This window comes from Carcharodon carcharias, chromosome 8, assembly GCF_017639515.1.
Source record: "Carcharodon carcharias isolate sCarCar2 chromosome 8, sCarCar2.pri, whole genome shotgun sequence".
NCBI lineage: Eukaryota > Metazoa > Chordata > Chondrichthyes > Lamniformes > Lamnidae > Carcharodon > Carcharodon carcharias.
In genome coordinates, this window is record NC_054474.1 from 168,844,342 (window position 1) to 168,858,485 (window position 14,144).

General features: G+C 39.5%; 1 protein-coding gene across 9 annotated transcripts in view; it reads right to left on the reverse strand.

Moving 5' to 3' along the window:
• gapvd1 (GTPase activating protein and VPS9 domains 1) overlaps nt 1-14,144 on the reverse strand; it is a 124,950-nt gene that overhangs the window by 42,994 nt on the left and 67,812 nt on the right. For all 9 annotated transcript variants that reach the window (XM_041193012.1, XM_041193010.1, XM_041193008.1 and 6 more), the window contains 4 exons: nt 13,435-13,564; nt 12,473-12,598; nt 8,115-8,288; nt 142-282 (listed from right to left, as the gene is read on the reverse strand). In XM_041193012.1, the coding sequence (XP_041048946.1) occupies nt 142-282; nt 8,115-8,288; nt 12,473-12,598; nt 13,435-13,564 (571 nt within the window). The remainder of the gene's footprint in view (nt 1-141; nt 283-8,114; nt 8,289-12,472; nt 12,599-13,434; nt 13,565-14,144) is intronic.

Genomic DNA, 14,144 nt, shown 5'->3' on the forward strand with positions numbered 1-14,144 from the left:
TGGCAAATCATTAACATACTGTACCTGGAGTGCATTAATAGCCACAGGAATGTTGTAACGACTTTTTGTCTATACTTCTAATCATGGGATGCAAATAATAGGACACTTGAAATACATAGAAAAAAATTATGGCATACTCACCCGAGTCGCTTGGCAGAACTTCCACACTCCAGGCCTCACTCGTTGTCTCAGAGATTGTTGACCCTGTGCAGGGATCAAGCAGTACCGAAGTTGAACCTGGTAAGCCAAGCAAACTACCCAGCATGTTCTCTGCTGCTGCACCTACAATATAAGAAAAGACATATTCTTTACTGAACTAGCAAAACAATCAACAGTATTGATCATATTTAAGTAACAGATATTGTGGTGAGGATGGGTTGAACAGTCTTAGAATATGAAAAGCTTATAGAAATGGTTTGTCATTTTATATGATTTCTGAAGTCCCCTGAAAGTTGCGGTATTGAACTCCCTACAAAATGTGTTTTTTCCCCCCCATTGGTCACTTATGTTTTTTACAAGTCAACAACTTCAGCAATCTGAACTCAGAAATCTGAAGCGCTATTTTGTTCTCTCCTGTGCATACCTGCTGCATTTTTAATCCATTTGGATAATCAGACATCAGTCGCGTAACCTGGATTAACCATTGTACACGTGAATAACTGTTACATCGTACCCAGTATATTACAACTAAATTGAAAGAGATGTTTTACAATCTGGGATTAGTTTTACTTTGCAACAGTGGTTCGTTGAAGGGGGCGAAGGGTTGGGACTTTTCATCTACCACTGAGGTTGAGCAAATCTAGGAAGCTCCACCAAGTTTTCAAAAAAAAAATTACCAACAAAAGACAGGAATATTTTAAACCATGAAGCAAACAGAAAAGATGAGTTATGTTTTTTTCAAAGCATAGAACAAGGATAGTATTTTTTGAAGGGAAAAAGGAAAATCACAGGTTTATGAGGATTTGAGTAATTCCTTCCATATGAATGACACAAAAAGGCTACTTTGAAGTATGGGTGATGCAGAATAAGTTTAATTCTGTCCTCTTTCCACCCAAAATTCACTCAATCCTCAGCGGTTACGAAGAAAGTATACAGCAGACCTGTTTTTGAATGTGATCTTTTCTATCAGTACATACCAAGACAGAATACAGACATTACATAACTGGGCAAAACCATTTCCTACACAAGTAAAACATGGTCATAATTTGAGTGCCAGTAGTAAATAAGCACACACAAAATTTAGTACTAAAACCCCTAGATTGGGGCCTGCACCGAGCACATTAAAAATGTAGTAATATTTAAAAATACAATTAAGCTCAGTGAGTTTAACAATACAAATATTCATAGTTTTACATTAATGCAAAATTTACTATCTTTTGAAAATTGACTGCTGGAAACGAAAAGCATTTATAAATATAATAGCTGTCAGATTATTGAACAGGTGTCCTGAAGTGTGAACCAAAATATTCAAAATACAGAACATACAGATTTTAAAATTAGCAGGAAATAAAATAAACATTCTTTCACCTACCTCAGCTGATTCTTTTAATGACCAAAAATCTATCGATCTCTGACTTAAATTCAACTGAACATCCACAGCTTTCTGGAGTAGAGAATTTCAAAAGTTCACAGACTCGAGTGAATAAATTTCTCCTGCCACTCCTAAAAGGCTGACCCCTTATTCTAGACCTTCCAGCATCTACCCTGTCAAGCCCCTTACAAACTTTACATGTTTCAATTAGATCCATCTCACCCTTCTAAATTCTAGGGAACGTAGACATGGTTTATTCAATTTCACCTCATATGACAATCTCCTGATCCCAGCTATCAGTCTGGTGAACATTTGTCGCACTTCATCAAAAAGTAAGACCAAAACTGTACACAGTATGACAGATGTGGGCTCTGCAAGGCCCTATATGATTGCAGTACACTTCTTTACTCTCATACTCCAGTCCCTTTGTAACGAAGACTAATATACCATTTTATTTCCCAATTGCTAGCTGTGCCTGCACGTTAACTTTCCATGATTAGTATACAAAGACACTCAAGTTCTTCTAAATATAACATTTCCCAGTCCTTCACCATTTAAAAAAATATTCTGCTGTATTATTTTTGCTACCCGAGTAGATGGCTTCAAGCTTCTCCACATTATATTCCATCTGTCATGTTCTTGCCCACTCACTTAACCTATGCTAAATCCTTTTACAGCCTGTGTCATCCTCACAGCTTACTTCCCCTCCTAACTTTGTACCTTCAGCAAACTTGGCTATATTATGCTCAGTACCTTCATCTAAGTCACTGATACAGATTGTATCACTGAAGCACTGATCCTTATAGTACAGGCTAGTTACAGCCTGCAAACATAAAAATGGCCCGTTTATTACTATGCTGTTTTCTGTCAATTGAGCAATATTCAATCCATGCTATGGTACCCAAACCCATGAGCCCTGATTTGGTTTAACAATCTCTTGTGCAGCACCCTAAAGCTTTGAAAATTTAAGTACATCACATCCATTGGTTGCCCCTACCCATTCAATGAGTTACATCCTCAAAAACCTCCTAATAGGTATGTCAAACACTATTTCCATTCCATAAATCAATGGCAGCTCTCCCCAATCATAATGCTTTTTTTTTTTTGAGTGCCCTGTTATTACACCCCTAATAATAGATTCCATTATGTTTCCTCAAGTATAGGAGAGAAAATAAAATTGTCTGGTTCAGTTGCAGCATGGCCCAATCCCACAGAGAATGTTAGGTTGGTTTGGCCTCATCTCTCACTTAAATTCTGAGGTACCCAAGAAAATTCTTCTGTTCTAAAGCTGCTTTGGATACAAAATATTTCAGTATGCTAAATCTGAACTGATACAAATTCCATCTTTGTATCATGGTCCTGAATCCCAGCAGCTGCCAGTTTTTGCAACACTACTTACTCATACATTTTCAATAAAAGATCTGCTTTCAGTGTCTTGAGCATTATTTTCAGGTCACCAGGAGCACTCCCAATTTATAGCTTACTGAAGACAAATACAGGTATATGATTAAATGAGAGGCAAAACAAGATCTGAAACAATTAGAATTTATGCCTCATTATCATGGTAATCTTATCACTGGGATAATGAGGTATTAATGGAGATTTAATGTGCATCTCATAATGCTATCCCTTAGAGAAACACATAAGGAAATTGCTGCAAATTCAGTTAATGATATAAGCATCCCAAAACACAATCTAAAAGCATGAAAAATGCTGGATGCAAATGAGGAAGAACCAAGGTCAATCACACTGCAGGGATTTGGCAAATGACGGTTGTATTTTAATACGACGTTTATAAAAAAAAGTTACATTGAAAATTTTTCATTACTGTTCATGAACAATGAAGATTGTACTAGCCGTAATACTGAAGTTTACGATTTAGAATGCATTAGTTTTCCTTCGTTTGGAAGTACTATAGTGGCACAGCTGCACAGCACATCAGTGTTTCAATACTGTATGCCACAAGTGGGGAGATGCGCTTGTGCCTATTATTCCCTAAGTGGAGAGTTAGCAGGTTTCAGGTAGGCAGGCAATTGGAGAAAAATAAATCTAAGTCAGTTGATGTATCACCCCCAGGCTACTTTTCTGCAATCTGCTAGTGGGCTTGGTCAAATGGGATGGAGAGGAATTGAATTTGGGTCATGTGGTACAGAGAAATAAAAGCAAAGAAAGAACTTGTGTGCATACACACACAAACACACACATGTATATGTATAGCAGCCAATGTGCGTTATAGCCAATGAAATGCTTTTGAAATATAATGTGGGGAAATGCAGCCACCAATTTGCACACAGCAAGCTTCCATAAACAGCAATGAGATAATAGCCAGATAGTTTGTTCAATTATATTGTCAAGTCAGAGCAGAACTCCCCTAACCTTCCACAGATCTTTTAGGTCCTCCTGAGGGGGCAGATGGGATATCAGTTTAATGTCTCACCTGACAGATGGCATCACCAACATTGTGAGCACTACCTCAGTAGCTGTTTTTGTTTATTCATTCACGGGATGTGGGCTTCGCTGCCTGGGCCAGCATTTATTGCCCATCCCTAGCTGCCTTGGTGAACTGCCTTCTTGAACCGCTGCAGTCCATGTGGTTATAGGTACACCAACAGAGCTGTTAGGGAGTTCCAAGATTTTGACCCAGTGACAGTGAAGGAACGGCGACATCATTCCAAGTCAGGATGGCGAGTGACTTGGAGGGGTACTTCCAGGTGCTGGTGTTCCCATCTATCTGCTGCCCTTATCCTTCTAGACGGTAGTGGTCGTGGCTTTCGATGGTGCTGTCTAACTGGTCCTTGGTGAATTCCTGCAGTGCATTTTGTGGATGGTACACACTGCTGCTACTCTGCGTTGGTGGTGGAGGGAGTGAATGTTTGTGGATGTGCTGCCAATCAAGCAGGCTGCTTTGTCCTGGACGGTGTCAAGCTTCTTGAGTGTTGTGGGAGCTGCACTCATCCAGGAAAATGGGGGAGTATTCCATCACACGGCTGACTTGTGCCTCGTAGATGGTGGCTTTGGAAAGACAGGTGGCGAGTTACTCGCTGCAGGATTCCTAGCCTCAGACCTGCTCTTGCAGCCACAGTATTTATATGGCTAGTCCAGTTCAATTTCTGGTTAATTGTAACCCCCAGTATGTTGATGATGGGGGATTCAGCGATGGCAATGCCATTGAACATCATGGGGCGATGGTTGGATTCTCTCTTGTTGGAGATAGTCATTGCCTGGTACTTATGTGGTGTGAAAGTTACTTGCCACTTGTCAGCCCAAGCCTGGATATTGTGCAGGTCTTGCTGCATTTGGGCATGGACTGCTTCAGTATCTGAGGAGTTGTGAATGGTGCTGAACATTGTGCAAACATCAGCGAACATCCCCACTTCTGACCTTATAATGGAAGGAATGATGAAGCAGCTGAAGATGTTTTGGCCTAGGACACTACATTGAGTAACTCCTGCAGTGACGTCCTGAAGCTGAGATGACTGGCCTCCAACAACCACAACAATCTTCCTTTGTACTCGGTATGACTCCAACCAATGGAGGGTTTTCCCCTCGTTTCTCATTGACTCCAGTTTTGCTAGGACTCCTTGATGCCACACTCAGTCAAATGCTGCTTTGATGTCAAGGGCAGTCACTCTCACCTCACCTTGGGAGGTCAGTTCTTTTGTCCATGTTTGAACCAAGGCTGTAATGGGGTCAGAAGCTGAGTGGCCCTGGTGAAACCCAAACCTGGCATCAGTGAGCAGGTTATTGCCAAGCAAGTGCAGCTTGATAGTGCTGTTGATGACCCCTTCCATTTCTTTACTGATGATCGAGAATAGACTGACGGGGTGGTAATTGGCCAAGTTGGATTTGTCCTGCTTTTTGTGTACAGGACATACCTAGGCAATTTTCCACATGGCCGGGTAGATGCCAGTGTTGTAGCTGTACTGGAACAGCTTGGCTAGGGGCGTAGCAACTTCTGGGGCACAAGTCTTCAGTACTATTGCTGGAACGTTGTCAGGGCCCAGAGCCTTTGCAGTATCCAGCACCTTCAGCCATTTCTTGATATCACATGGAGTGAATCGAATTGGCTGAAGACTGGCATCTGTGACGCTGGGAATATCCAGAGGAGTTTATCGGTGTTGGATCCCTTGCTGTTTGTGGTAGATATAAATGACTTAGACTTGAATGTAGGAGCGTTAATCAGTACTTCGCAGGTAACACGAAAATTGGTGGGGTGGTAAATGGTGAGGAGGATAGCCTTAGATTACAGAAGAATACAGACAGGCTGAGCAGTGGCAAATGGAACTTAATCCAGATAAATGTGAGGTGATACACTTGGTGTCAGGACAAACAAGGCACAGGAGTACACTATGAATGGTAGAGCCCTGGGAAGTACCAAGGATCAGAGGGACCTTGGTGTGCATGTCCAACGGCCCCTTAATGTAGTGGGACAGGTAGATAAGGTGCAAGTTCACCATTCTGAATTCAATGTATATAGCCATTTCCTTCACTGTCACTGAGTCAATATCCTGGAACTCCGTTCCTAACAGCATTGTGGATGTACCTACACATGGACTGCAACAATTCAAGACAGCGGCTCACAACCACCTACTCAAGGGCAATTCGAAATGGGTAATAAATGCTCCTAGCCAGTGACACTCGTACCTCGTGAAAGAATAAATAATAAAAACTCACTGCAATACTGATATCACTTCAGGTTTAGTCCTCACCTTCTTACTCAGAAGAAGCTGCTACCATTGAACTAAGGCTGACAGTAGAGGAAAAAACGAAATCACGTACAAAAAAATCTGTTATATGGTACGCTCGGGGAATGGGACGTGCCATTTAATCAAATTTGCCAGTTAACTGGGATGCAAGGTAAGCTCTACAATTTCATCCAATCAGAAGGCTCCAGGACTGGAACAAGGACAGGCGACCGATTGCTATTTCCGGCGAGTTTGACATCTCCAATCAAAAGAACAGACCCAAAAGACCTGACCCTAGAATTCCAGTTAGAGTGTTCCGGTTGGTACATTCCTCGTCCAATTTCACACTCATGAGTCATCTGACTCTTGCGATTTTGTTAGAATACACCAAATTCAACTTTCTGAAAAAATGGTATCTGGTGATCATATTCAACAACTAATCTGAAATAAGTTTTAAGTAATTTTATCTTGACTCTTGCGATATTGTTAGAATACACCAAATTCAACTTTCTGAAAAAATGGTATCTGGTGATCATATTCAACAACTAATCTGAAAGAAGTTTTAAGTAATTTTATCTTGGGTATGTCATGAAGCTATTAATGTATTAATGTATATAATATTATTGGAAAATATTTTTCTTTTAAAAGAGGTTTCGTCTGTGGGTGTGCCTTAATTGGATTAAAGCCAGCTGGTCTGGGTGCTTTGATGGTGTACTAGTTTTGAGATGTAAGAAGGGCAGAGTGCATTTGCAATTTTTGAATAGAGCATTCAAGAAGGCGAGTGAAATCTGGCACCTAGCTAGCAGAGACCAAGCAATATGTTTATTCTGCTAATAAACTTAGTACTATGAAAAGGGTTTTATTGTTAGAAGAGGCTGGTGATACAATGGGAATTTACATTAAATGAGCTGTGCTAGATATAACTTCAGCATTTTTCGTGTGTACAGGGCAGAGGCAATGTAAGATCAAAGTTGCTGTAAGACTCCAACTGTCTCCACAGGAACCAAAGTGGAAAGAAACTCACTTTGAATTTGTGAGATGAAAATGCTTTGCTTGGTGTCTGGTTAAGTCTATGGGTTGCTGTTGCCTTAATGGAGATTAGTTTGGGAATTAAGTTATAATATTAGTAACTTGTAGCCAGATGTATATATTTAAACTTATGTAAATTAATAAATGTCTTATGTATTTTGATATAAAACCTCTCAAGAACTGGTGGTCTGATTCTTGAATTTAGAGTTGCATCTCAAACATACCACTTAAAAATATAGGTTATGACAGTTGTTTAAAGTTTCCCTCTGGGATTTTTAAGTAATTCAGCTTTACCAAAAGGCTCTCTCATCACAGGGTATTTCAGGACATACTGAATTTTTAATTACAAATTGGGCACAGAACCACCGACTACCAGATTTGTTATGCTACAGGATAGCATTATTATAGGATACATTACTGAACAAAAACAATTTTATCAAATGTGTAACTGGTAAAATGCGATAATTCTGATACTTTGCAGTAATCTGAAAATCAGAAATGAACAAAGCAAAAGTATCTTTCCAAGGCCACCCTGTTGATTATAATTGCTTACATTATAAGCACATATTTTGGCACAGAGCACAACTGTTTGTTAATCACGATATTTATCATGCACTAGACTGGAAAATTTACCACGCCTCTTTACTAAGAGTGCGGAGTTAATTAACGTAATTCAGCGTGCTGTTTTTATATAGCAAATTGAAAACACATCAATTACCATGCTAAAATATTTTGTGTTTACAAGGCTATGTATTAACATACCTTAGCAATGTCATTATGACCAATTTAGTCACACATTAGAATCCCATTTAAAAACATTACTTGAAATGTTGGAAGTACAAATTTGCCATCAACTGTTAATTATTTACCTGCAATATCTTGTAGTCTGTCTTCATCAATGTTTGGATCAAAATCACTTCCTAAGACATCAGTGCTCCAGGTCTCACTCACGGTTTCTGAAATGTCCCTGTCATCTGTCAGCCCCATCATGTCTCTAATTTCAAACTTACGCAGTTTGTCATCGAGATTGTCTTGTGTTGTGGCTAAAATGGGACATAAAGAAGTGGCATGAATCCTCCTTAAATACATGAAGCTGAATTAAAAAATATTTGTTTTTAAAGTAAACAACCATTTGAGGTTAAAACTGTTGTATACAGCATAGAAAACATGTGACTGTGGCATTCTCAGAGCATTTTACCAAGTGCAGGAATAGAATACTAATAGGAATTTGGATTAGAGGTAGGCTTACAAACATCATGAAAATATTGTTGCATGCTGTGATAACACTTACTTCATAAAGAAATGTTTGCTATCATAAAACCATTTTAAAAAAGCCACTTACATGAAAATATCACCCATGCAACTCAAAATAATGATATCCAAACCACACCCTGCAACAAGGACCGACTTTGTTATCTGCAAAAGCCTCCAACCCAAATTTCTGTTAATATGCTCTTCCTAAAATGTGCAATGTTGCTTTAAGAATACTAGCATGAAGTGCATCTCACCTGTGGGTGTCAGTTTTAATTTTGAAAATTATTTTCCCTAAAGACAAAAATAAAATTTAAGCAGCAAATATCTTTCTGCAGAGAACACTGCAATGTAGGAATTAAAAATTGAGATTATCAAAACTTCTCTGGTTTTCAGCACAAATCTCTTGCTTTGATGAGGTTTTTTTTTAAAACATTTGCAACATTAACAAGAAATTTAGCCAGAATTTTGGTTTGCTGGATCAATTTTCAGTATTTCCATTCATCGGCTACTTTCTGGCTAATCTGAGTTCAAGAAAGACCAGTATTCAACATTGTTGGACACTGGTAGTTATCAAGATGCTTTAAAGACAGCAACAACAGGATCATGATGCTTTGCCTTGAAAACAGAGGATAAGGGAAGGGGTTAACAACGGTAACAGATGCACACAGTTCCCAAAACCGCATGCACCAGAATAGTGGTGTTTTTTTCCCTCCAAAAATACAGAAAATTAAGTTCCAATTTCTCATACAACAGTATTGGGCACAGATGTAGGTGGTCACATATGACAAGTCTCTCACTCACCTAACTACAATGTGAAAAGAAGAAAACCCTTTCATCCCGCTGTCACATGGTTAGTTCACGATTAGTTCAATGAACACTTGGAAAACAAAAGACTGTACAGGGGACTGGATTTGAATTCCACCAAATCAGACTCTGTGGTTAATACCTACTACTGCTGTTTGATTGCTGAGAAAGGGCAACACAACAATAAAAAAAAAAGCTCCACTCAGCTCCTATCTAATTTATTAGGCTGCAGATAGGAAACATCCCACTCAGTTATAATTATGCTTTGCAGACATAAGTAAACCATTTACTAAAATAATATACCTTACAATGTATAAAAGTAATGAAGGACCATGCCTATAGAATATTTTTCACATTACACCCAGGCTTGAAAACCATTATCAATGCAGAGCTCATCTACATTATCCTTACCACAGGCATAAAGGTCCACACGAGCCTGTCCCCTGTCGCTACACCCTGAACTGAACCACAGTAAAATGCAATACACCTTTCCTATATAAAAACCTGAACTCTCAACTCCTTGTAAAGATATATTGTACTGTAGCCATCCAATAGTTGCATGCTATCTTTTTGCAGCAGCACAATATGTCAGTGCATCAAACTGCTAATGTGGAGTTGTTGGTGGAATTATCACAACTGAGATTCCTAAGACAGCCTTCAAAATTTTGTCCAAATCAAGGAGGATGCACTTTGGACACTTATGACCTCCAAATACAAAGAAATCTAGTAATCACCACAATAGTAGAGCCAAGGAAACAATGTGAGCAATTAGCTCTGTTAGGCTATCATTTAAATTCAAAGTTCTGGTTTAAGCCTGCCACCTACTATCCCAGTACAGTAATCCGTGTCCATGCCTTAAATGCCAGTTTACTAAAGCAGGGACCTCTGTCCCAAAAACTCAAGTGAGACCCAGACCTCATGCCTCCCCCCGGTCCAATACATGTGTAGTGGATACTAGTGTCATTTATTCTTGCTGTGATCTCCAGGTTCACGGAATCATGTTTACCTCAACATATATGTTGACAAATTCCCAGTGTCAGGAGCTGCATGCTTCACCTGTACCATAAATTACAACTAAACAAGACTTAAAACAGGCCCTATTCAGAGCTTGGTGAACCATGTGCCAGTATGTCAAGAAGTTGAGATCAATAAACTCTACGAGTACCTTCAGCACAATCTATACTGAGCTCTGTGAACTTCACACTACAGACATTGACTGAATAGCTATGATGAACCAGAGGTGCATCTCACTGCCAGAGACACAGTGAACTTAAGAATCTAAGCATCCTACCTCCAGAGGCCAGCATCAGAAAATGTAGATGACCTCAACTACTAGGGGTGTCACAATATGATGCTTTGACAGCCCAAAAAGCATGCAAAGGAAACACTTAACAAGATCACCATACACAAGCCCCCTGGATCTCAACAGCAAAACGGACAAATAAAGTACACTCATCCTGGTTCCCACTTGCCAAACTTCCCAACTTTTCATTACCGTTAGGGATATGTCAGAGCCAGGGAGAAAATGCAACTACTCAGTCGTACATTTTTCCCCCAAGAGGACAACAATAAAACAATCTTGCAGATCTACTGTATCAAAGTAAACGCTTCAGTGAAGCACAACCACTACACAGACATCTCTGCAGTCATTAGATCTTTCCACCAGGATAAGGGCATCAGCTCCACAACAGCTACAAGATATTCTGCAATTTCATTATGACACAGCAACATCCAGTCAAACTTAGTGCCCTCTCATCCAACACCAACAAAGCACTTCAGAGTTAACTCTCAAAACCATCACAATCACTTAGGCAGCAACACAATTGCAGCCAACATTACATCAAGAACAAGATTGTGCCTCAACAATGACATCACAAAACCAGAATCCTGAATCTCCCAGGTCAAGCTAATAGTCAGACAGATAGCCCATCTAACTGCACATGATAAAAGAATGACAATTCCACTTTACAAATGTCCTCAGTCTATCACCCTTTCAATTACCTTAATTCTGCTATGAGACACATTGCTGCTCTTAGCATTTCACCATGTCCAAGCAATAACAGTAGTGTAAATTAGATGGAAATGATGCATGACGTGATATGCTAACAATACATAAGAGGTGACAGCTGATGGACCTTCTTCCCACTAAGCAACCTTGCAGACCACCCTTGCCAAAAAGCACTAATTCAAAAGGGGAAATTAAATTAAATTCAGCCTTGTATCTGTATCTGGCAAACAGAAAAGGGCTTATCCCCTATCCTTTGGGCATGGACCAGAGGCAGCTGGGGGGAAATAACTCAATTTCAAGTATTTATTTACTACTGAAGCAGCAACGCAACAGGCAGAATGCGGCAGGCAGTTCAGGGACTTAGACCACCTAATTCTAGACTCCTCAGCCAAAGGCTCCCTTTTCCACCACATACATGCATACAATCTGCCATAGGTACCAAGCTATGCCCAAGGCATCTCCCCACCCCATCAACACATTTAACAATTCTAATCACAGTCAACCGAATTCCCTTCCAATGTCACTGAAAACAGAACAAATATTTTTAAACAACAGGGTGCTCACCATCCAAATAGCAGTGACAAAATTCCAGTTTAGTTTACCTGAACAAGAAATTCAGCATACCTCCACAAAGCCCATCGTACTCACTTATAAGGGCAAGAGATGCAAGTGTTATACTCTAGATAGCCAGGCAGTGAAGGATTGAACTGGAGGCTAGTCTTTATACACTTATAAGCTTTCATTTGCAAACACACATATTACAAACATGCACTTTCAAACCAACAATTTCAGTCAACTCCTATATATAAGGCAAGTAAACCCCCAGTTATTGCCCACCACCTGACTAAACGCCCAATTAACATACAATAAAAGGAAGTGCTACGAGATCTGCATAGCAGCATGGAATCCATTGACATATATTATGACTCAAGTAAGGGTATGAATTCTTGTACAACTTAATGAGTAGAGGGCAGTGGAGAAAGCATTCGTAGAGGCTGATAAGCAGGGATGTTTCCAACAGTTCTCAGTAGAATACAGTGCAAGGTACAAGGTGAACCTAAATGAAATGAATCCACTCAGTGGCTTGATGCATAATGCCTTAAAATCCTGCTTTGCTGACTGAACCTTCAAGCTGCATTACCACCATTCTGTTTTGCTTACCTTGTTCATGTTCCAATAGCTGTAAAGCTTCAACACCATTACTTCCAGAAGGTCCTGCTCCTAGTTCAGAAACCGACTCCCCTTCCAGATCCAGTGAGGATACAGAGTTTGAGCGATTTGAAGGTCCTATTTAAAGTAAAAGTAGTCTGTTTAATTATATTTACTACTGGAATTAAATTAAGAGACAGGAAAATATTAAATAGGCTGATTTCATGCCCCAGTACCCCATGAGTTAGCATCCCCATCAATAGCTGACGACACGGCGTCCTTGAGCACTCTAAAGACCAGGTTAAATGTTTCTTTAAGTTTGTGTTTTATTTATGTTTGGACAATGTGGTGGCTTTAGCTGCAAAGGATTGGCGTCAATATTAAAACTCGAGAGGTCGAAGTACCAAATACTCTCAGTAAATGCATAATATGGTTTCACATTTAACATGTTATGGCGTAAGTCAGTGCATTATTTCCGGTTTCTACCTAATGTTAATACTGGTGCACCAAGAAACAGTACTCACTTAATCCAATTTGAACACAGTTCAGTCACAGAATTGTCAAATTACAGTGCTCACCCACAGACATACATAAAATGCACACTAAGTCAGAAAATGAGAGATTTGGAGAGGTTACCAAAAGCTTGATCGAAGAGATGGTTTTTCAAGTGTGAGAACAGTGGAGTGGAGAAATTGTCTAAGGAGGACATTTGTGAACCTAAAAATCAGTGACAAAAAGCTTCGCCAGTAATGGTGAAGCAAAGAGACAGGTCACACAAAAGAGGCCAAATTCAGAGTAACAAAAAACAATTGGTGCAGGGCAAGAACATTAGGATACAGGAGGTTGGGGTGAAACCACGAAGGATTTAAAAAGGAGGACAAGGAATTTAGATGGTAAAGCAAAAGGGAGCCAGTGAAATCTGGCGTTATGGAAAATTGGAACCTGGTACTCACCTATCAAAAGAAAAGCCTCACCTTCTGATATTCCCTCCAGATTATCGCTGCAGAGGGAAAAACGCAGAGTTTTATCTGGTTTGCCATGCAGTTTTCCATCCTCTACAGGCACTTCTCCCTGCCCACTTTCAGCAAGCTGCATGCTCAACACCTGATCAAAATAAGTAAATGAGTCAAGAAACACTTAAATTAGCTCTGATTTAGTGATCTGTATTGGTAATGCAGTCTTTCAATTTAATATTATAATTATTAGATAATGTAAACGTTTTAGCACAAAACTCATACTTTCCTGATTTAAATTTAAATTACTGATAATTTATTTTTAAGCACAATACATTCAAATCACTATACCCACCTGTGAATTTAATTAACTTGCATACTTGCATCGATCGCATAATTAATCAAATCTAAATCACTTCAGTACCATTGTAGGGTGCAACTATATTGTTTTGGGATTGCCAACTAATTAAAGGACACAGTATTACCAGAGTTATACTGCTGCTTGCACACAGTGATTTATCCAGTGGTCGTAAAGGTGCCAAGTCACTCTCTGAAGAGCAGATATTTCTTCCAATTCCCTGATCAACTCTACTAAAACAGATTACCTGGTCATTTATTTCATTGCCCTTGAAGAGATGTGTGTAAGTTAGTGATCGCATTTGCCTAAAATACAATGACTACACATCAAAAATATTAAAATTGGCTGTGAAATGCTTTGGGGTGCTCCAAAG